Here is a 23,511-nt window from a genome sequence, read left to right on the forward strand (position 1 = left end):
AGTTTTGCTCAAAAATAGATGCCATGCGCATTTTTTGTCTAGAGTTTTCAGATTTTTTTCAGCAAGGTTTCAGCAGGTTGTCGTTCTGGAACGTTTCTACGCACTGAGTGTGAGCTTGGCTTGCGACGTGGCGGCTCCCTTGTCGTTTCGAATGACGATTTGGTACTCGCCGGCGCTGTCCGGTGTGACACGGGCCAACTCGAGGATTGCACGTTTGCCTTCACGAGAGATCTGAAAAAAAAATTGGAATTCTTTCTGTTCAAAAAGAGCCAATATAAGTGCGTTTATAATTTGGTAAAAATGAACTTTACAAAAATGTTGAGAATAAAATTATACACATTTTTCAGTTTACAACTGTTTGATAGCTGTAAAAGTTTGATAGCTGAATCTCAAGAACGTAGAGTAGAGAGACGCAGAGAAACTGGAGTGTCTTGTTTCTCTGCGCTCTCTCACCCGCCGCACGCTCTTTCTAGCTTACCTTAACATTATTCGATGCAGTGATAGGTTTTCCCTTGAACTGCCAGATGACACTTGGCTCTGGATTTCCATCAACTTCGGCGCTAAACTTCACGGTATGTCCCTGACGAGCAGAGATATCCGAAAGCTTGGCAACAAAGTGTGGAGCGTCTGCGGCGGCCTTATCAGTCGACTGATAAGCGGCAGATCCACCACGTGAGATGGTTGACTTGGCGATTCTTCCGGATCGTGCTGAAAATCAAAATGTTTTAAAAGGTTTCTTTAACAAATGAGGAAGGCTTACGAGTCAATACAAGATTCGCCACTGACGATGCCTTTCCAGCTGGATTACTGGCTTCCACCTTGTACTCGGCAACGTCTTCATTCTTAGTTCCAGATATCCTGAGAATCGCCTCTCCCTTGGATTGCGAAATCTCATAACCATCGGAATGTTTGACTGGCTCATTGTTCCTGTACCACCGGATCGTTGGTTCTGGGAATCCGGAGAATTTGGCACTGAACTGAGCACCCTTTCCTTCGTCAACAACAATTGGTTGAATTTGTGATGTGAATCTTGGCGCCTCGTAGCGTGGTCCCTCTTCCGCACCCTTTCCGGTCTTCTGGAGATTCACGTTGAGTCGGGCCTTGCATCTCGCCTCTCCTGCTCCGTTCTTCGCCACAATCTCATAGATACCTGCATCAGTTGGAAGGATGCTAGCGAACTTGAGCTTGTAGGCTCCTCCTTCCTCAACAACCTGGAAGCGATCGTCATTCGGAAGTGGTTGTCCATCCTTGAACCATTGAATCGTTGGTTTTGGTTCTCCTCCGATCTGGCAAGAGAACTCGGCTGGCCCATTCTGTTGGATGCGGAGGTCGTTGAGACGGGCGCTGAAGTCTGGGGCCTTTCCAGTGGCAGATGGTGGTGCGACGGTAAGGTTGGCAAGAGATTCGACGGTTCCGGCGGCGTTCTCAAGTCGGACGGTGTATTCGCCAGAGTGAGAGTTTTCGAGACGACCGATATGGAGACTGGAGCTGGTTGGGGTGGTATTGATCTGGAATATTGCGTTTTGCGAGTGAACCATCTACTGTGAAATCTCACCTGTGATCTGAACGTGCTCTTGATCTCCTTTCCATCCTTGAGCCAAGTCACCTTGACTGGAGCAGCTCCGGCGAACTCAATGACAAACTTGGCAGCCTTTCCGAGTTCACCCTGAAGTGGCTTCAGCTGTTGGGAAATGGTTGGTGGCGCTTGTTTGGATTGTCCAATCTTTGTTGGTTGTGGCTGGAAGGATTGATATAAGGAAGGTATCTATACACATAGAGGTCTAGTATTTTTCATTCAAAACCATTCAAAAAACATTCAAAACTCCATTCATGAAAAAACATGCCAACCCTGATCATATGAAATCCAATCACTCTCTCCCTTCGTGGGCTTCTAGGGCTATACTCAAGTCGCTGAACTTGGGAGAACGACTCGTCTGCAGTCTCCACGGAAAGATAAACCTGAACAAGAAATCAGAAAGTCATACAAAAGACAGAAGAAAAAAAAATAACACAAACATCGGAAGACGACGATTCCTTGTGCTCTCGATAGGCCTGGTAGGTGATTCTTCCTTGGTTCGACGTGAATGAAGACTCGTATTCAGAAGTGTCGGTGGTTTCGATGCGAGGTAGTTCAAAATTGGTTGCTTGGTAAGAAGAAGACGAGCTTTTAGAAATACTCTGCAAGAATCATTCAAACTCTAAGACAAGACACACAACAATCATTCAATTAGTATTAAAAAGGGCAAAGAAGAACTGATTAGTTGCACACATACCTTGTTGCTGATTCGGGTCTCCTCGATAACTGGCTTCACCACAGCTGGCGTCTCCTTGAGATCCTTCTCACGATCCACAGTGAAGTGGTCACCCTTGAGTCCGGTTTTTGGAAGTTGTTGGGTCTGAAACGGGATGGGCACGATGCATTTGTGAAGGATGAATTGGGGGATAGGACTGTGGTGATGTGGTGCATACGACCCTCTTGTGAGCGGACCAAAAAAAGGGTATTGGAATTCAAAAAGTGTCAAGGTCAATTTGAAGATCCTGAGAACTGTTACTGGTCAAAGTTTTACGATGACGGCTTCAGATCTTTTTAAGAAAGTTCGAATTAACCTCGACCCAATTTTCAAAGCATTTCCAATATCCATTTAAAAACACGTCGACTACTTTCAGCTCACCTTCAATTGTACAGTATCCTTATGCACAATTGGCTCCTCTTTGGGTTGCTCTGGCTTCTGTTGAATCTCCTTGATCTTTGCTTTCTCCGTCTGCAACTTCACACGTTCTCCAGCTTCCAAATCCTTGCCTCTCGTTGGCTTTGCGGTCTTCAGTTTCACTTGATCTCTAGCTGGAACGTCCAACTCTGGTGGTGGCGTTGGAAGCTTCTTGAAGCGTCCCTCATCTGCTCCTGGCAACTTGGAGCCTCCTTCCTGTCCAGCCCAATCTGGCCGCTCCCATCCGACTTCCTTCTGCTCCTTGTCTGGAACTGCTTTGAGGTTGACTCGTTCCATCTCCTCGACTGGTGGTTGGTACTTCTCCACCTTTCCAGCCTTCAAGTTTACCGCCTCCAACTCCATTCCCTTGAATTGTGGCTTCTGAAGTTCGACGTACGACAACTTGTTGTAGAATTGATCGTCGCGTGGGCGAGTAAACTTCTGAATGAGCTCTTGAGATTCGAGTGGCTCGATTGGGCTCTGTGCTCTCTCCACATGCATAAGCTTCTGAGCATCTGGTTTTGGTGCGGCTTCGAAGGCTGGTCCAAGAGATCCAAGAGTGTCACGTTGCCATTGCAACTCACGCTCTCTGAGCTCTTCGGATGTTTTGAAGTTGGCTGGGCGGAGCTTGGCTTGTCTGAAGTCATCGTTCTGAAAGATGTCCAAAGTGGCAGTAGAGATTCTTTCTCCCTCGGTGTTTCTAGCGATAGCCACGACTTCTCCGGCATCGGAAATTCTGGACTTGCTGACAGTGAGATAGTGGAGTCCGTCGAAGTTGAGCTTGAAGCGGTGGCCATGGAGACACTGATTCTTGTTGATGTACCAGGTGACCTTTGGTCTCGGATATCCAGTGACAGCGCACTCAAATCTTGCTGGTTGATTCTCGGTAACCTGGAGATTTCTGAGTGGGATCGTGAATTGTGGCGCTTGCTTCTGCTTCGGCTGAGCAGGTCCTCCTTGCTCGCTCCAGTAGATGTTCTTGTTGTCCTTTTTCACATTGCTCACTCTTAATCCTTGAGGCATCTGACTGTCAGTGATGACGTGGGAAGCTCCTTGGCATGCCAATTTGGCACTAATCATGGTCTGACCGTGACGGTTGGTGGCAACGCAATGGTACTCTCCAGTGTCATCCGGAAGAGCGTAGAGGAGATCCAAACAAGCGAATCCAAAATCGAGAGTAGATCTGAAACGGTGTCCGAGGAGCACTGGCTTCTTATCCTTGAACCATTCGACCTTGAGGTATGGGTCGTTGATTGGGGCGACTTGAGTTTCGAAGCGACAGAACTCTCCTTCCAAGACTCCGATGTTCTGGAGTTGGGTGCGGAATTCTGGAGCGCGCTTGTCACTCTCATTGTAGATGTCGTTGGCGGTGAGTTGGAGTTTCGTTTGCGAGTGTTGCTTGAAGTGAGATTCCAAGGAGTCTTGTTGGTTTCCATGGGTTTGGGAGGTGTAGTCCAGGGATGGTCTTGGAAGCACGGTGAGCTTCGTCTTTGATCTCGCCTCTCCCTTATCATTGATAACAACCAACTCGTAATCTCCATTGTCTTCAGGATAAGCGTAGAGAATATCCAAGCTGACGAATCCAAACTCAAACGTTGGTTTGAATCGGGAAGCTTCTGGAAGTGGAGCTCCATTTCTGAGCCATTCGACACGAAGACGTGGGTCGTTGATTGGAGTGACACGGCATTCAAGGTGGATGGAATCGCCTTCAAGAATGTTCTCAACACTGTCCACAAGTTGTTGAACGACTTGTGGAGCATCGATCTGGGTGGCGGATTCAACTGCAACGTGCCCGGTGGAAGTGGCAGATCCCTTGGCATTGGTGGCGACACACTTGTACTCTCCAGCGTCGGCGGCAATGAGATGTTTGATGAGAAGAGTGGCAACTCCGAACTCGTTGGTGCAAGAGATTCGGTTAGAATACGGGATAGGATGACCGTTATGCTCCCATTGAACTCTAAGAGTTGGATCTCCAATTGGCTCCAAGACACAAACGAACGCAGTGGCGTCAGCCTCGTTGAGTTGTCCGAGATCGGTGAGGTCTTGAGAGAAAGTGGGTGCTGGATAGTCCACAGGAGGAAGGTTGAGATCCTCCTTTGGTCTATGAATCCAGTCTTCCAACTCGGTGATGCGCTCCTTGCGCTGTGCAGGGCTCTGCCATTCGTACGAGACACCTCCACCACCGACGACCTTGATTTCAGTGGACACCTCGTCGGAACCGTGTTGATTGGTTGCACGGCAAGTCCAAGTTCCCGAGTCTTGTGGCTCTGCTGGCGTGAGTTGCAGGACAACGAATCCGAAATCGTGAATCACCTTCATTCGGTTGGTATGTTTCACTGGTTGACCATCATGGAACCACTCGATCTTCAATCTTGGATCCGCTACTGGGGTGACCTGGCACTCCAAATGAGCTTGTTGTCCTTCTTGAAGCTCTGGTGGTCCAGCAAGAGCTGAAGTGAACTTTGGTGGTCCGTGATCAGCGTCCGGTGCATCTGGAACAGCTGGTCTTGGTGCTTCAATCTCTGCGATTCTTCTTCCAGCATTCGCCATACGCTCTGGAAGTTGGGTGGCACTGATGATTCCTTCCTTTGGTGAACAAGTGAGTTTGGTGGATGTGACAGCTTCTCCGACTCGGTTGACAGCACGGCAAGTGTACTCTCCGTTGTCTTCTGGGTAAGTTGGGCTGATCTCAAGAACGACGTATCCGAAGCTGTTGATTGTCTTGATACGACTTCCATTCTTGAGTGGTCTTCCATCATGGTACCATTGCACTTGGAGTTGGTTATCATTCACTGGCTCATAGCGAGCAGTAAAATGAGCACGTCCCCCTTCCTCAGTTTCCACTGGTGCCGAAAGCGGCTCGATGAACACTGGAGTTGCCTCCTTGAGTTCTTGCTCCACCTCCTCTGGACGTCTTCTAAGATTCTCCTCCAATGTCTCGACAGCTCTAGCCTTCTGCTCGTTCTGTGGTTGAAGAATGAGTCCGGAGCTCTCGGCAACTTGGAAGCTGGTGGATGTGGAAGCATCTCCGTTGCGGTTGGTCACACGGAAGGTGTACTCACCGGCGTCGTGCTTCAAAAGATGTAATATATCCAAAACAGCGAATCCGAAATCGTGAACCATCTTGTATCGGTTGGAATGGAAGATTGGTTGTCCGTCCTTGAGCCATTCGACCTTGATGGATGGATCGGCGACTGGAGTGAATTGAGTTTGAAGGTGAGCACTTCCTCCTTCTTCCAAAGCTCCTTGAACTTGAAGGGCATTGACGATGACTGGAGCTTCGAATTCTTGATCTGGACGCTCTGTTGGGGCAGGCTTTCCAGCCTCGATCTGTCGAATACGATCCAAGGATTGTGGTTGAAGAGAATCTTGGAGGATGACTTCCTTTCCTTGAACATTGATGGTGGCTGTAGATGAGGCTTCTCCAGCGGCATTCTTAGCCACACACTTCCACTCTCCAGAATCTCTTGGCTCAGTTTGAGCGATATCCATAATCACCCATCCAAAGTCATTGATCATCTTGACTCGAGAAGAAGCAGACATTGGTTGTCCATTCAGGAACCAACTAATGGTAAGTGTTGGATCATCCACTGGCTCAACAGTAGCTTCGAAGTGAGCTGGTTGAGTCTCAACCAAATCTCCGGGACTGGAGAGTTGTTGAATGAAGCGTGGGGGTCCCTTTGGTTCTGGATCGGCTTCCTCGAGCTTTGGCTTTGGAGCCTCAATCTCTTGGATTCTCTTCCAACTTTCTTGGTGTTGAACGTCTCCAAGAATTGCGTCTTTTCCGTGACATTTGAGAGTTGCAGATGACACAGCTTCTCCTTCTGGATTCCAGATACGGAGTTGATAGATTCCCTCATCCTCTGGGTAGGTGTAGGCAATATCGAGCGTGCAGATTCCAAAGTCTTGTTGAATGGCGTACTTCGATCCGTGAGCAAGTGGAACTCCGTTGCGGATCCATTGAACTTGAAGTCGTGGATCGTTGACTGGTGTGATAAGCGCCTCGAAGTGGACATGATCTCCTTCATTGCACTCCTTGTCCTCGATCTGGGTGTTGATGGCTGGATGGTCATAGACTGGAGCTGGTGCGTCTGGTTCCGCCTCTTTTGGAGCTTCCAGAATCTGGATTCTCTTCCAAGACTCCTCATGACGAGTGTCTCCGAGAATTGGCCCAGTTCCGGCGACACGAATCGAAGCAGTAGACACCGCTTCTCCTTCGCTGTTGGAGATAGTAAGAGTGTAGACTCCATTGTGATCTTCATTGACAGATGAGATGTCCAAGGTGGCCCATCCGAGTTCGTGTTTGGTTTGAACCAATTGAGATGCTCCAAGTGGTTGTCCGTTCTTTTGCCAGACAGCCTTGAGCTCAGAGTCTCTGGCTGGTTGGAATGTAGCCTCCAAATGAAGTGGAACTCCTTCTGGAACATTCTCAGCGGACTCGAGTTGAGTAATGAAATTTGGTTTCTCCTTCTGGATGACCTCCTCGATCTCCTCGACAATCTTTGGTGCCTCGAGCTCTTGAATTCTTTCCCAGGAGACTGGATGCTGAGAGTCATAGAGAATCTTCTCATATCCAGCGGTGGTGACAGTGGCTGAGGTGGAAGCTTCTCCATGGATGTTCCAAGCACGGCAGGTGTAGACTCCAGAGTCATGTGGGAGAACATGGACAATGGTGAGAATGGCATTTCCGAATTCGAGCTCTTGGCGGAAACGGTTGGCATTTCTGAGTGGGGTTCCGTTGAGAAGCCATTCGATTTGAAGAGTTGGGTCTCCAGATGGCTCGACAAGTCCATGAAGAGTAACAGTTTGTCCCTCTCCGACATTCTCGTAGTTCTCGAATCCTTGAACCCATTGTGGTTTGTCGAATTCTCTCTCTGGAGCATCAAGACGTGCGTACTTGTCAATTGCTTCGAGCTCTTGAATCTTTTGGAGGGACACTGGATGGGAAGTATCCAGAAGAAGACCTTCGGATCCTTGAACTCCCACATTGGCAGAAGTGACAGCGTTTCCACTCTCATTCCATGCTTTGCAAGAGTACACTCCAGTGTGTCTAGCATAGACAGGAGCGATTCTCAATGAGACACACCCGAAGTCATTGCTGGTTGAAATCCAGTTCGACTCCATAAGTGGTTGATCATTGAAGAACCATTGCACACGAAGGTTTGGATCATTGACTGGAACCAAACGAGCTTCAAGAAGGGCAACAGATCCTTCTGGAAGATCGCCAACAGATTGAAGTGGTTGGATGAACGATGGCTTGTCGTAGACTGGTCCTTCTGGTTCGGCGCCTGGTGCTCTTGGAGCTTCGATCTCCTGGATTCTCTGCCAGGACTGTGCGTGTTGAGTGTCTCCAAGAATGGCAGCTCTGGTGGTGCATGAAAGAGATCCATTTGTGCGATCTTCTCCTTCAGAATTCTTAACAACCACAGAGTACTCTCCGGCATCCTCTCCAAGAGTGTATTGAAGATCGAGAGAGACCAATCCGAAGTCGTTGCGAAGGATTCTGCGGGAAGAAGCAGACAATGGCTGTCCGTTGAGATACCATTGGACCGATGTTCTTGGATCCGAGAATGGAATGAATTGAGCCTCGAAATGAGATGGTTGACCTTCAACGACTCCGTCCAAACTGTGGAGTTGAGTGACAAACTTTGGTGGTCCATGCTTGACATCCGGTGCTTCTTCTCCCGGAGCTCTTGGTGCCTCGATGAGTTGGATCTTCTGCCACGATTGCTCATGTTGAGTGTTTCCGAGAATCGAAGCATTTCCACTAACGGTGAGTTGAGCTTGAACCTCAGCCTCTCCCTTAGCGTTGCTGGCCTTGACAGAGTAGACTCCACTGTCTTCTGGGATAGTGTGAGCAATATCCAACGAGATGTATCCAAAATCAGTCGTCAGCTTGAATCGGTTAGAATTTCTGAGTGGCTGGCCATCCTTGAACCATTGAATTCTGAGGTTTGGATCGGTTTGTGGAGTGACCTTCGTTTGGAAGTGAGCTGGTTGGAATTCAATTCTCTCCAGACTCTCAAGTGGTTCAATGAACTGTGGAGCGTCATGCTCGGCGTCTGGTTGTTCTGGTGCTGCAGCCTTTGGAGCCTCGAGCACCTGGATCTTCTGCCAACTCTCTGGATGTTGAGAATCGGTGTAGATGGTTCCACGTGGCAACACAGTGAAGTTGGCGACAGTCTGGGCTTCTCCGAGAGCGTTTCTAGCAACACATGCCCATTCTCCGGTGTCCTGAGCAAAGGCATAGAGGATGTCAAGGGCAACGTATCCGAAATCGTGACGAGTACGGAAGCGATGTCCATTGGCAAGTGGCTGTCCATTGTGGTACCATTGCACTGTCAACTGACTGTCGTTGGTTGGCTCCACTTGGCACTCCAAATGGATTGGAACTCCCTCTTGAAGCTCTCCAAGTGAATTGTTCAACTGTGTCACAAACTTCGGAGCACTCTTCTCTGGCTCATCATCGACGGCTTCCATTTTTGGACGGTTCTCAATCTCTTGAACTCTCTGCCACGAGGCATCGTGCATGGTGTCCAAAAGAAGAGACTTGGTGGCGGCGCACTTGACGTTACATGACGTGGCAGCCTCTCCAAATGCAGAGACAGCCTTGCAGGTGTAGACACCAGAGTCCTCTCCATACAAAGCCAAGATGTCGAGATTGACGTAGTCGAAGTTTCTTGCTGGCATGAATCTTGATGCTTCTGGAAGTGGATCTCCATTTCTGGTCCAAGTGACTCGCATGGTTGGATCGTTGACTGGAATCAAGCGGCACTCCAAACGAATCGCCTGTCCCTCTTGAGCGTCATCCTTATCGGCCAAGTTCTCAGTGAACGTTGGTGGTTGGAAGGTGAGCTCTGGTGTTGGCTCACGCTCATCGACACGATTCTCGATTTCCTGGATCTTGACCCAAGAAGATTCGTGATGAGTATCAAGGTAGATGTTGCGACGGGATTTGCACTCGAGGAAGATATCGGTTGTAGCTTCTCCGATGAGATTGGTCGCCTTGCAGGTGTACGTTCCAGTGTCTTCTGGATGGACGTGAAGGAATTCAAGGCCAACATATCCAAAGTCATGAATCGTGCGGATACGGGATCCAAACATGAGTGGTCTTCCATCATGGAACCATTCAATCTTGAGACTTGGATCATTGATTGGCTGCACCACACAATCCATATGAACCGATTGTCCTTCCTTGAGAGGTTCAGTCGGTCCGGTGAGTGCTTGAGTGAACACTGGTGGTTGAGCTGGTCCATCATCATCGGATGGCTTAGCTGGTTGAAGTTGTTCCATCTCACGAATACGGCGAAGAGATTCTGGATGCGCGGTGTCCGAAAGGATGGATTTGAGACGATCGACCTTGAATTCGCAAGATGTTTCAGCGCGACCAGCGGCGTTATAGACGGCCAACGTGTACTTTCCGCTGTCCTCAGCAATGATATAGTCAATGTCAAGGGAGACGAATCCGAAATCGTTGAGCACACGATATCTGCTGGAGGCCTTGAGTGGGTTTCCGTTGAAAAGCCATTCGTACTGAAAATTGAATCACGTTGAAAATTATTCTGATTTTTAGACATTTACAGAGCTTCTGGAAAAAAAACTCACTCTCAAGGTGTTATCATCAATCGGTGTGACTTGAGCTTCCAAATGCAAAGTCTGCGACTCATGGACCGAGTCAATGGTTGGTGGAAGCGTTTTGACAATCTTCGGCAACTCCTTCTCCTTGTCCGGCAGTGGTTCGGCACGTTGAATTGGAGCCTCGAGCTCGGCGATTCTTCCGAGCGAGTTTGGATGAAATGAGTCGGTGAACTGAAACCGAGAAAATCACAAATGCCCACTAAAGAAATTTGAAAACTCACGTTGCCTCCAGTGTGTCCGCAATTGATGTCGACTGACGATTGTGCTTCTCCAGCTCGGTTTCTGACCACGAGAGTGTAGGTACCATTGTCCTCTGGATAGCAGTAGAGAATGTTGAGGGCAATGTAGCCAAAGTCTTGTGAGAGCACGAATCGATGAGCCTTCATCAATGGCTGACCATTGACAAGCCATTCGTACTGGAAACAATTAGGATTAGTATCTAATCTTTGGTGATAAAAAACAAAAATGATTCTTTCAGTGATAGAGAAAAAAGCACTTAACACTGGAAAGTGGGTCAAAGTTGTAGGTCAAAGTAGGGCAACGTAAACTTGTTAAATAAGGACCTTTTAGCTTTCAACTTTAAGTCCATTATTCACGGTTCCTGTCGAAGATTTAAAAAAGTTATAAACTGGTAAATTGTTTATCATAGTAGCACAAACATTCTATCAGTTGACACGTTTTTGATATCTTTCATAGGGAACGAGATAAATGAGCTCGAAGCTAATGGGTCCGATTTTTCAATTATTTATTACTATGTATTTATTACTGAAAATACTATTTATCAGTATAATTTTGTCAGGTACTGTAGAATTTTTTTTTTCAATTAATAGGATTATTAAATATCGAAAAGTTTTGCAATTTTCGAGTGATTTTTAAAAAATTCGCCATTCAAGATGTTCTAAAAATTTCTGACGAATTGAAAACCTTTAAACTCATCGCTGACACTTCTTAACTTAAAAACTAGAATTTCAATTTTCACAAAAATTCTCAATCATGAAAAACTAATTAGTTAAAAAATTCTGATCAAGTTGCCAAAGAGTAAGAAGAAAAAGAAGATTCCGAGAGTCATCTCAAAACCAATATTTGCTTTTTTCTTGCTATGTTTCGTGTTTCCCTATTCACCCTTTTGTTTAACCTCGAAAGTTGTTGACCACACCCAATTAGAAAAAATGCGGGAAATTTGAATATTTTTTTGCAAAAATACAGGGCGAAATTCCCAGAATTCAAAAAAGGTCCCGAGAAAAATTAAAAACTTAGAAAAACTTAAAAATGAACAATTCAAAAAAGTTCAAACATACTGTCAAAGTATTATCGTCGGTTGGTGTAACTTGGGCCTCAAGATAAACATTATCTCCCTCCATACACTGAATGGCTGGTCCGAGTTGTTTGACGAATGCAGGTGGCTGAAAAAATTGGGCAATTATTTAATTATAATTATAATTTTGATTTCCTCGTTAAAAAATTTGAAAAATCGATAAATTTGGTCAATGTTGGGGACCCATTTTACAATACTTTTAATACAATTTGAATTTCCAAACGCTCACCTGCTGTGGAAGGTCTGGAACCTCTTGTGGTGGTGGTTTTGGAGCCTCGATCTCCTGGATTCTCGCATAGCTTCGTGGATGTTGTACGGCTCCAAGAATGGCGTCTTTCGCTGAATTCGACAAGTTCAATAAACCCATTCCATTCGATTTTTTCGCTTTTGCCGGCTGCTGCGCTTTCAATACATGACCCATGCCACTAAGACTACTAGATGATGAGGGTACTGTAGGCTTAGGGCCATAATTGACACCAAACACGTATCTGTTATTAGAGCTGTTATTGGAGCTCATCTGGGAGCCAACGAATAATAATAGTAGTGATGGAGAGAAAACAGTGTGCGAATGGAAATTCGGTGAAGAAGAAAAAAGAAGGAAGGCATTGGGTTACGCACTTTTCGGCGGGCGGCAGGAATCAAATAAGCTTAAAGTTCAACATAGTTTTACGGGAGGACAGGGAGGCTCCTGGTGTGCTCCAATGAGCATTTCATAATGAGCGTCGCGTGGGTGGTTCTAGGGTAACATAATTTTTACTCCGTTCATGGCTGAGCTCAGCTGGTACCTCCAATAACTGGCGTACAAGTTCAAAATCCTCAACTTACGTGCACATCGAATAGTCGTTTGAGTCTCAGCTTGTCCGAGAGAGTTCTCAGCACGACAAGTATATGTTCCAGCGTCTTGAGCATAGAATCCAAGAATATCTAAAGACACAAATCCGAAATCATAGAATGTTCGGAATCGGTGTCCGTGTGGAATTGGTTGTCCGTCGCGGAGCCAAACGATTTTCAGAGTGTTATCGTTGATTGGGTTAACCTGGCACTCCAAATGGATTGGCTCTCCTTCCTCGATCTGGAATTTGTTTGTTTTTGAGACTCTCAACTTCAGAAAAACTTACATCTCCCAAATCTGCTTGAAGTGGTACAACAAAGTTTGGTGGTCCATCTGGTCCCTTATCCTCGACTTCGACTCTCCCATACTTGTTGAGATTTTCGAGGTAGTTGATTTTTCCCAAAGATTCTTGATGTTGAGTGTCGGACATGATTTGGCCGGCAGCTATAACATTTTCAAATGAATATTCAAATATTCCAACAAAACCACTTACGAATTACAGTAATTTGACACTGGCGGATGGCCTCTCCGAGCATGTTGCTAGCTCTGACCGAATAGGTTCCAGAGTCTTCTGCAATCGCTCCCTTGATGTCCAAAGCAATGAATCCGAACTCGTTCAGAGTCTTGACACGACTTCCGGTAAGCAACGGGCGCCCATTGACAAACCATTCGATGACCATGGTTGGGTCGTTGACTGGCGTCACACGAAGATCGACGTGGATGTTCTCGTGTTCGTGGAGCTCAATATCTTGGATGTCGTTGAGAAACTTCGGAGCGGCATCGCAGGTGCGGTCCTCGACTTCAGCGATTCCTTGACGACGGTCTTGTTCGAGTTCCTGGAACGATCTGTTTGTGTGTCTGTTGGTCCTTCCCTTCTTATCAGTAAACCCAAATTTCCGCGCATTTGCCACCCAATCAACAAAAACAATATATAACCTTATAAGGTGCGCAAAGTATATACCTAAATAAACAAGCCGCTCCTTTCCTCCAAGTTTTATTGACCCACTTATAATCCCCTTCTGCCCCTCTCTTTCCCACCAAAATGGGTCATTTGTTACACTATGCATCCCTTCCTATTGCTCTTCTGCTCTCTGATAACCGCTATCACGTGTTATCAATCTCAAAATCAGCCGCGTCTTTCGCAGTACCGCATCCCGCATCTGAATCTTCCATTCACCGATGAGCCAAGATATTACGCCCCGGTGGCCGCGCCGCAAAAACCAAAAACTATTCCACTATGCGAGTATTGGAAAATCTTGGGTGTCTATCGTGAGGAGTGTCAAACCGATGAAATTTTGATGGATGACTATGAGCAAAATAAGCAAAAGGAATCGTTTGAAAGTGAGTTGTTATGGAAACTTTTCTGTAAAATAGTTTCGAATTTTTAGTAGGCCTCCCAGTATGTCGTCTCAAATTCCTAACTGCATCGTGTGTCAAGTCAGCAAAGTGTCCATCGGGAACGGTGAGTTATTTCTAAACTAAAAGGGCTAGGGGAAAATGATCAATTGCTAAAACGTAAAGCAGGAAATTTACAAAATTTGTATAGTTAGCAAAATTTTTCTAACTATTCTAGGTACCGAGTTACAAGCTCGTGAAGTCGGAGGGCGAAGCCATAACCCGGTTCAAAATTTAACATATATAATAGAAAGGTCCATCTAGGAAGATTGAGTCCTATTTGATTTTGTGGAGTATTTCAAAAATGCTTGTTTTGAACTCAGGTATCTTACTTGGGCTTATTCATCGAAGACTCTGTCTATAGGCTATGAACTAGGACTAGTTGAAAATTCCGCTTTTTGAACGTATCAAGAGCTTTGAGTTTGAAGGGAGTGAAAAGCTGAGCTTGAATAATCATAACCACTAATTAGTATTCTTCAAGGTTTGCTTGGACTTTTCCACCCAACGCTGTTGTCACCCGATGCCCGGTACCTGCCCAACGCCAACACAACTTGGCTACAAATGCATGGTCTACACTCCAATCAGTTGGTGTACCACTGACCAAGACTGTAAGGGCAAGAAATGCTGCCCGACCGGATGTGATTATAATGTTTGTGTATAATTCATAATGTATTACTCTCAAGTTATTTGAATCTCAATTTTGATCATCAGTTTTTGTGTTATTGCTCACCTTAATTCTCTCCAATCCTTCTGGATGATGTGGTTCCAAATAAAGCACCTTCTCAGTACCCACAACCAATTCCACATTGCTTCTAGCCTCTCCCAATTCGTTTCTTGCAACCAGTGTATAGGTTCCAGAGTCTTGTGGGTAGGCGTAGAGAAGGTCCAACGCCACGTATCCAAAGTCAAACATTGGACGGAAGCGATGGGCGGCTGGTAGAGGACTTCCGTTATGGTACCATTCGACAGTCATCTTGACATCATTCGCTGGTTGGATTCTAGCCTCGAAATGAACTGGTTCGTTCTCCATGACCTCGATCTTTCCGGTAAGCTCTCTGGCGAATTTGGGGGCTTCCAGAGAGTTGAATTCTTCTGGACGGTCAACAGTCTGAGGTCCGATATGAATTTGGTGGCTGTCAAGGTATCCGATAATCGGGAGACTATCAGCATGCTTGGTGTCAAATTGAAGAGTGTCGATCCAGACGGTGGTGAGCTCAGCGGATGATTGAGCTTGACCATGAGAATTAAAAAGAACGCAAGTGTAGACACCGGCGTCTTCTGGATACGTTGGATGAAGGGAGAGGGAAACGACACCAAAGTTTTGGAAGATTTGAATTCTGTTGGCGTTTGGAAGTGGCTGCCCGTCCTTGAGCCAAGAAACTCGGAGAGATGGATCATTGATTGGTTGGATTCTAGCCTCGAAGATGGATCTTCCAAGTTCCTGCTCACAATGAAATGGTTTTAATTGCGAAATGAACTTGGGGGTTTGGTCCTCCTGTGAGTGAGCGAACTGAATCTCTCTGACATCATCGACATCCAATTGACTGTTTTGCTCAAATTGATGAAGCTCGACTTTGGGGTGGACAATGATGGTGGCTTGGTTTTCAGCGTCTCCAAGTTGGTTGGAAGCGCGGCAGGAGTAGTAACCGCTATCGTCTTTCGAGGTTTGTGGGATGTCCAAGGTGGCGAATCCGTGCGACAAGGCTTGGCGGTATTTGTCATTGTTTGGCAATTCCTTGCCATTCAACAACCAAGTTACCTTCAAGCTCTTATCATTGATTGGTGTCAACTTGGTCTCCAGATGAATCGGCTGTCCTTCAAAGATCTCCTGAGATCTCAAGTCAGAATGGAAGTTTGGCAAATCCAATTGCACTCCAGCTGGTGCCTGAGCTCCCTTGGATTGATAGGTGGTTCCTCCGAATTGAGTGCCGGATTGTCCCTGCTGAATGAAGTTTCCATGTCCAACAACGGCGATGTTTGCGGCGACTCTAGCCTCTCCAAGTGGGTTCACAGCCACAATGGTATACTCTCCTTGATCGAATACTGTAACTGGATTGATTTCCAGAGCAGCAATTCCAAAGTCAGTGAGAGTCGCAATACGGGACGATGCCAAGATAGCCTTTCCGTTTAGGAGCCAAGCAATTCTCAAATTCGGATCATCGACTGGCGTGTATTTGATTTCCAGTCTCGCAGATTGACCTTCGATCAGTTGTTGGGATTGTAGAGATCCTTCAAACTTTGGCGCTGACTTTGATGCTGCGACATCTTGCAGTTGGTTAACTGGTGTTCTGGATCTTTCCACCTTGTCAACTTTGCGAAGAGTGATCATTTCTCGATGGGCTGGGCCTGTGAACTTTTGGCGGGAATTCACGACGACTCGTCCTTTGAGAGTTGTTGTTCCGTGTTTGTTGGTGGCGTCGCACCGATACCATCCTCCTTCTTTGAGGGTGGCGTTGTTGATGTGAAGGGTGGTTTCGTTGCCCTTTGAGTCAACGCTGAAAACAATTAGAAAATGGAAAACAGCCCAAGTATTCTCGAGAACTCACTTATAACTGCCACCTGATGAGATCGGTTCGTTGTCCTTGAACCACCTGAAGCTCACACCCTCTCCGGCTGCCTTGCAGTAGAGCTTCACCGAGTCCCCGTCGTAAAGTGTCGTCGACTGGAATTTGCCAGTGAATTCTGGCGCTTCCGGCGACTTGGCTTCTGAAAAATATTATTTTGGAATCCTCTTTCAAACTTTTACATGTTTTTTTCCAATAGAGCGAACTTGGCAAACCATTTCAGAGATGAAAATATAAACTTACGGAGAACGTTCAATGAGAACCTGCTCTGGAACGATCCTCCCTCATTTCTAGCTACCAACATGTACATGTCGGCGTCGTGAGCATCCACTTTCTCGATGATGAGCCGTCCGCTGCCATCCGGACCCGTCTCGATTTTGTACTTGCCACCCGACTGGATAACGGTCCCATCTGACTTCTGCCACGTCAGCTGGGGTGTTGGTGTTCCGACGACTTTCGCGCTGAATGTTACTGTCTCGAAAGCCTTTGCTGCGACGGATTGTGGATGGACGAGGAATTGTGGTGGTCGGGCGTTGACGAGTGCTGCTCCGTGTTCGTGCCCGCGTGCTGATTGGGATGGTCCGCCACCGTTTGCTGCGTGGATGGCGGATCCATTCTTTGCTGAACCGTTTGCTGCTGACCCGTTGGCAGTTTTTGCGAAACCATTTGCTGCTTTTGGTCCGCCGTTCTGGAAATAGCAATGGTTTAGGAAACAGAAATAACTTGACCCTGAAGAATGCTTTTTAGACCTTCTGGGGCTCTTCGACTTAACGGATTTCATAGTCTAATTCCCTGGTCAAACTCACAGTAACTTGGGTAGGTTGCTGCTGTCTGAATACTGGCATTGTGTTTTGATGATGGTCTCTGAGATGCTGCTGATATTGGTTGAAGTGATGGAACGGTGTTTGATGTTCCTGTTGCTGCTGCTGATGGTGATGGTGTTGCTGTTGATAGATTTGCTGCTCCTAAAAACTTTCAAAAATCCACAGAACCACTCTCAACGCCCTACTCTATTCAACTGCTGCTGTCTACGGTGTTGTTCGTAGAGATTCTGATGGGATACTTCTTGACGATGTTGTTGCTGCTGCTGGTGTGGTCTGATCTGCGCGTAATGTGGTTCTTGATACTCGTCAGAAGCGTATTGAGGTCGATGGACTAGCTCGAAATCTTGCCAAGCTTGGTGTGGTTGGTGCTGCTGGTGGTGGTGTTGTGGATACTGAAGATGGTAAGGCTGAGTTTGCTGCTGTTGCCTTAACCGCTTCTCGTGCTCCAACCGATGACGTTCCTCTTCAAAACGAGCTCTCTCCTCCTTTTCTGCCTTTTCGCGTTCGAAAAGCTCTTGCTGCTGGAAACATAACTTATTGATGAAGTTTGTTCACTTACTAATTTTTTTCTAAAAGGGATATCGAATTTTTGTCAATTGATAAAATGTAGGCGATATTGTGACAAACAAATTATCAGTTGATATATTTTCTATATCTCATTTAGAAGTTGAGATAATTAAGCTCAAAGTTCAAGTATAGGCTACCTGCTGCTGCCGCAATCGCTTCTCGTGCTCCAACTGCCGACGCTCCTCTTCCAATCGCTCGCGTTCCGCTTTTTCGCGTTCGAAAAGCACACGAAGACGATCCTGCTCGTCACGGATGCGTCGTTGCTCGGCGTCGCGCTGTCTCTGTTGTGCGAGACCCGCCTCGACGAGCGCCTGTTGTTGGCGATCACGCTGCAAAAAATTAGTTGGCGGGGCGAATTATTTCACAATGTTTAGAGCCAGTTCTTTTTTTTTGTTGTCATTTTGTGTGAAGTGCGAAGTCATTGGGGTTGCGGGGGTGGGTGGACCCCCGAACGAGTGCTCTCTCGGAGCTCAAAAATCTGTGAGGAGCCACATCGTTTAGCTAAATGGTGATTGATATATATTTCGGTGAGAAGTTCATAAGGAAGTGGTGAGTTAATTTTTAGAGGGTCAGGAACCAGAAAATGTGGGAATTTGTGAAAATTCTATTTTCTTAAAGATTAAATTTTGCCGAAATGTTTCCGATCGTGCATTTTTTTTGAAAATTGAAGTCATGAAAATTAGGAAAACGGAAGGTTTCCGAGTTTCTGATTTTCTGGTTTTCTGAATTTTCTGGATTTTCCATGTTTCTGAATTTAATTATCCCAGGATCATCTGCATTTTGTGGAATCCTGCTTTTTTGAATTTTCGAATTTCGAAATCTTTGAATTTCTGAAATTACGCAAATGAAATTATAGACAAATAAAATAACTAAAAAGTCGCTATTTGAGAAATCCAAATCCAAAAAATCAGAATCAAGCAATCTGGGATTTTGAAATTCTTGAAATCTCAGAACTTTGCTAATTGGCAATTTTCGGATTTGTGAAATTCTTAAATTAAAGGATTCCGATTACACAGATTGCCCAAAACTGAACACCAAGATTTTAGAGGTTCAGAATCTTAGAACCTCAGAATCTCAAAGGTTTAGAACATCAAAATCTCAGGATTTCAGAATTTCAGTATTTGAGAATCTCAGAATTTCAGAATTTTAGAATTTCAGAATTCCGGAATCGACGAATTCTAGAATTCTGAACTCGGTACTTGAAAAGTCTCAAATTATGGAGATTCTGAAGTTTGATTCTAAAAACCTAGAGATTCCGAATTCCAGATTTTCAGAAATTGCTTATCCCTTCACTTGTTGTTCCTCATTCTAGGTTCAAAATTTTGTTCCCAACCTTTCCTTCCTGTTTTCCCATCCTCTGACCACGTCATCCGATATCTTGGCGCTCCCGAGAGCATCCGCGATAGACAAAACAACTGCCAAAAGGTTTTTTGTTGCACAGACACACACTGGGATCCATTGCCGATCGGCCAATTGGATAACAATGTGTGCCATGGGAGGAGATGTGTAATGTTACGAAAAGATGATGATCTCAGGAGGAGGTGCAAATTTGCCAGTGGAATTGGAGGAATGGAGATTTTATGACATTTTTTGGTAGTTTTGACCAGGAAGACAAAACAAGTAACGTGAAAGCAATGCGCCTTTTTGAAGCCAATTTATCTCGATTTCACTTGGGTTCAAGCCAACGGGCCAGAAATCGGGCCACAGTAAACGTGAGATTTCATTTAAAAAATTCGCTTCTGAATTATGTGGCTGAGAAACTCAAACTTTTAAACGTTGGGCGAAAAAATCACGCGTTGCAACTCGTTGATTAAAATTAATTAGGTCAAATCCACGTCAACTTTGAAATTATTAAATTTCTTCTGACCTAAAAGTTATTTGGGGCGCGTTTTTTGACCCGTTGACTTGGACCCAAGTGCGATTTCTGTGAAAGATATCAGAAAGTTATCAACGAATAAAATTTTTGTCTTAATATCAATTAGCTCAAAAGGGAAGGCAGGCTTACTATTATGTAGAGACAATATGGCGAATGAGCCTGATGAGAACACATAAACACTTAGCGAGAGTTTTTTTTAAAAGGAAAAGTTAGAACTGAATAGCAAATTTAATAATAAACCAATAAAATATGAAGTTCTATATTATTTGTCTGTACAGTACCTAACAAAAAGATATCGTATTGCGACGGTTTTTAATGAAAAAGATTCAACCTTGAAGCTGTGAAAAAACAGTCTAGAAATTTCCGATTCGTGGAATTTGGCGAAACACAGAGTTCTCAATTAAAACTGTGGATTTGTTCAGTAGACTATGTAATTTTCAGAGAAATTGACAGGTTCTGGAATACATTCCCAGAACGTCGAAATTGACTATTTTCCGTTGAAAATGTTGAAAAATGATTTGCTTACCTCTTGCTGCTCGCGGAGTTGATTTTCCTTTCGTCGTTCGTCCGGCACGTTCAAGGGGTAGACCTCGATGCGCGCTGAACTTTCGACCTGAAAAAATATCAAAGATATCTTGAAATTATTTGAAGTACTAGAAATACATTATTGGAGAAATTACTGTAACCACTCTAATAGAGTGAACCACCTAACTCTCAACTTTGAGCCAATTTATCTTGGTTCTTGTGAATGATATCTAAAAACAGTTAGCTAATCAAATGTTCATCATAATATCAGAAATATGCTGCATCAAAAATATGCTACATGAAAAAATATGCTACATGACCACTTTTTGATATCTTTTACAGGAACCAAGATATACAAGCTCACTGTTGACGGTTCGGGCGACTTTCTATTACAGTGTTTACGGTAATCTCCTATTACAAAAATCAGGGGAAATGTTCAAAATCCTCGGGAATCAAGGAGTGAAAAATGCTAATCATTGGAACACTATTTGAAGCATGCATACATGAAAATCTTATGCAAAAAAAGATAAGATGTCTGATCATATCTCCTAATTGTGTGATGATGATGGCCGAGAGCAAATATTGAGATGTGGATCGGAAGAGAAAAGAAAAAAAATCATCAAAAAGACAATGGGAAAATCTTGCAAATCGATAAGCAAACCGAACATCTATAGCGCAACTTTTCGGAAATTTTGGAATTGGAAAAAAAACCATGGGTTTAAATTGTTTGAAAAATCACATTTTCCACGAAATTGGAATTTTCTGAATTTTTAGAAAATTCTAAATTCAAGAAATTCGGGAATTTAGAGATTCTGGAATTTTCAAAACTTTAAATTCAAAAATAAAGGGAGTTTGAAGTTCCACATCAAATTTTCAGAATCTCAGAACCCAGGAACCTAAAAATCTAGAAATCTGGGAATCTAGGATTATAAGATCCTGGGAATCGCAGAATTCTCGAATCTCCAATTCACGGAATCCGGGTGCAAAAAGAACCCAGAATCCTCAATCAGAAAAAATAGTGCCAAAATGTTTTTGTTTACCAGCACCGGGCTAGTTGGGGGTGATAAGAAGTAATGATGGATATAAGAACGTCTGGTAGAGTGGGCGGAGCTTAGGAGGGAGCCTGATCCATCAATTTCTCAGATCTAGAAGGGGGATAAGGGGAAGCTAGGTAGGAAAAAAAAAGAATCAAAAGGTGTGAAAGTAGGAAATCTTCTTCTTCTCTTTCTTCGTCATGGATCCTGCCAATTGACAAGATGGCATCGGGACCAGAAGATTGAGGGCCAACAAACAAAAATTTCATCTCGGCGTCTCTTCTGATTCAGGATCAAGGTGTCCGAGAAAGAGAAATAGAAATAGAAAGAGAAAGAGAGAGAGAGAGAGAGAGAGAGAGAGAGAGAGAGAGAGAGAGAGAGAGAGAGAGAGAGAGCCCCTGTTGATCTTCCTCTCTTCCCCCGCACACCTTTTTTCTTCCCCATCCCGATCACTTTTTTCTCTCTGAACTCTCATTGCTTCATTGCTTTCGGAACCCTGCGTTTCTCACCAATTAGCACAATTTCGGGGCAGAATTGTCTCAAGGAGAGGCCGGGAAGATATTGCAACAAGCTCTGGGATGATGCTTGGGAGAAGCTTTTTCCTATCTCTCTTGATTTTTCACATCTGTGGGAACGGGTGAACAAAAGACTACTGTAACGACGAGGGGCTCTGGTGGAGCAACAAAAAGTAGTTTTAGAGGAGCTGGGGAGCTAGGAGAAGGTGGTTTAGTAGTAATGTGACATTTGGAAGGATGAGATGCTCTATAAAATGGGAAATGGTGAGGGAGATCAAAGAAGAATTTTTGGCTCTGAATCAGTTTAGCGGTATTTTATGGGCCCTAGAAAAATGAGGGACCTATTGAGGTCCTGAAATCACAAATGAAGGATATTTGTAATATTTGGGCTCTTTCACGGGTCCTAATTTACGGTAAAACCTGTATTAGAAAGGCCAGCCCTCTATTATTCCAAGGTTCTTTCGGAGGGCCCTTCCATTAAAGGGGCCCTTCTAATACAGGTTTCAAGATGTATGGGTTCTTAGCTTCGATGCCTTGAGACCCAAGAACTTTCCACTACTGAAATTCCATAAGACCCAGAAAAAAAAGAAAAATAATTTTTAAAATAACGCAAGTATTCAAGAAGTCAAGAGAATTTTAAAAAAGGCACATAATCATTTTTGAATAGTAAAGCTCATTTAAAAAAACGATACCAAACAGAAAAAGATATGCGGGCAAAAATAGATATTCGAAGCTCCTAAAAATCCTATTCAGAGGTCTCGAAACAATTTTTTTTGATTTCGATAAAAATTAACAAAATTTTAATACTTTAGAAAAGTAAAAAAGAAGAGAAAGTGCCAGTGATAATATCGAAAAGCGCCAAGTAGTTTCGTGAACCTCCGTTCCACCCTTCTCTCTCTCTCTCTCTCTCTCTCTTTCTCTTTCAAATCCTCCCCCTCAAAAACGGTCGGTTTCATCATCACCATCACCCCCTATTTTTTTCGTCTTACTTCTTCTCTCATTTTTCGATTCCCAAAGTTTTCAAGTGCTCTTTCTATGTCTCAATCTCTTTCTCTTTTTCTATTTGGGATTTGCTGAGCAAATATCTCAGGAAATCCTATGGAGAAACTGTCTTGAGCACTGCTATAGGTGCACTTTTGGCAGAGAGGCGACAGAGATTTTATTGATTTTTTTGGAGAAGAAAACTGTGAAAACATATGGGAATCTCAGAATTTAGGAATCTAGGAATCTAGAAATCTATGAATATGTGAAAAAATGGAATCTATTATGAATCTCAAAATCTCAGAACTTCAGAATCCCAGAACTTCAGAATCCCAGAACTTCAGAATCCCAGAACTTCAGAATCCCAGAATCTCAGAATCTCAGAATTTCAGAATTTCAGAATCTCAGAATCTCAGAATCTCAGAATCTCAGAATCTCAGAATCTCAGAATCTCAGAATCTCAGAATCTCAGAATCTCAGAATCTCAGAATCTCAGAATCTCAGAATCTCAGAATCTCAGAATCTCAGAATCTCAGAATCTCAGAATCTCAGAATCTCAGAATCTCAGAATCTCAGTATCTCAGAATCTCAGAATCTCAGAATCTCAGAATCTCAGAATCTCAGAATCTCAGAATCTCAGAATCTCAGAATCTCAGAATCTCAGAATCTCAGTATCTCAGAATCTCAGTATCTCAGAATCTCAGAATCTCAGAATCTCAGAATCTCAGAATCTCAGA

The 23,511-nt window shown here is 44.5% G+C and overlaps 3 protein-coding genes across 3 annotated transcripts in view; 2 read left to right on the top strand and 1 right to left on the bottom strand.

The window, feature by feature from the left end:
- Window positions 1-96: 96 nt before the first annotated feature.
- The window catches only part of Cbr-ketn-1, a gene marked incomplete at both ends in the record, with an annotated part of 27,030 nt that continues 3,615 nt past the window's right edge, over window positions 97-23,511 (bottom strand). The window contains 24 exons of the mRNA XM_045237113.1: window positions 97-255; window positions 479-708; window positions 761-1,508; window positions 1,556-1,765; window positions 1,849-1,959; window positions 2,017-2,178; window positions 2,274-2,396; window positions 2,470-2,475; window positions 2,673-10,241; window positions 10,284-10,517; window positions 10,568-10,762; window positions 11,645-11,749; window positions 11,891-12,058; window positions 12,491-12,733; window positions 12,765-12,937; window positions 12,975-13,368; window positions 14,619-16,383; window positions 16,435-16,586; window positions 16,655-17,140; window positions 17,259-17,417; window positions 17,462-17,797; window positions 17,981-18,172; window positions 20,246-20,332; window positions 21,774-21,782. Coding sequence (XP_045093184.1) covers window positions 97-255; window positions 479-708; window positions 761-1,508; window positions 1,556-1,765; window positions 1,849-1,959; window positions 2,017-2,178; window positions 2,274-2,396; window positions 2,470-2,475; window positions 2,673-10,241; window positions 10,284-10,517; window positions 10,568-10,762; window positions 11,645-11,749; window positions 11,891-12,058; window positions 12,491-12,733; window positions 12,765-12,937; window positions 12,975-13,368; window positions 14,619-16,383; window positions 16,435-16,586; window positions 16,655-17,140; window positions 17,259-17,417; window positions 17,462-17,797; window positions 17,981-18,172; window positions 20,246-20,332; window positions 21,774-21,782 — 14,016 coding nt within the window. The remainder of the gene's footprint in view (window positions 256-478; window positions 709-760; window positions 1,509-1,555; window positions 1,766-1,848; window positions 1,960-2,016; window positions 2,179-2,273; window positions 2,397-2,469; window positions 2,476-2,672; window positions 10,242-10,283; window positions 10,518-10,567; window positions 10,763-11,644; window positions 11,750-11,890; window positions 12,059-12,490; window positions 12,734-12,764; window positions 12,938-12,974; window positions 13,369-14,618; window positions 16,384-16,434; window positions 16,587-16,654; window positions 17,141-17,258; window positions 17,418-17,461; window positions 17,798-17,980; window positions 18,173-20,245; window positions 20,333-21,773; window positions 21,783-23,511) is intronic.
- CBG06319 lies at window positions 13,555-14,549 on the top strand (the record flags this gene model as incomplete). Its single annotated transcript, XM_002647233.1, has 3 exons — window positions 13,555-13,834; window positions 13,882-13,955; window positions 14,370-14,549. The coding sequence occupies 3 exons, from the start codon at window positions 13,555-13,557 to the stop codon at window positions 14,547-14,549; spliced, it is 534 nt and encodes a 177-aa protein (XP_002647279.1).
- The window catches only part of CBG06320, a gene marked incomplete at both ends in the record, with an annotated part of 1,121 nt that continues 657 nt past the window's right edge, over window positions 23,048-23,511 (top strand). The window contains one exon of the mRNA XM_002647234.1: window positions 23,048-23,461. Within this exon, the coding sequence (XP_002647280.1) occupies window positions 23,048-23,461 (414 nt within the window). The remainder of the gene's footprint in view (window positions 23,462-23,511) is intronic.

This window comes from Caenorhabditis briggsae (genome assembly GCF_000004555.2).
Source record: "Caenorhabditis briggsae complete genome, chrV, whole genome shotgun sequence".
NCBI classification, from domain to species: domain Eukaryota; kingdom Metazoa; phylum Nematoda; class Chromadorea; order Rhabditida; family Rhabditidae; genus Caenorhabditis; species Caenorhabditis briggsae.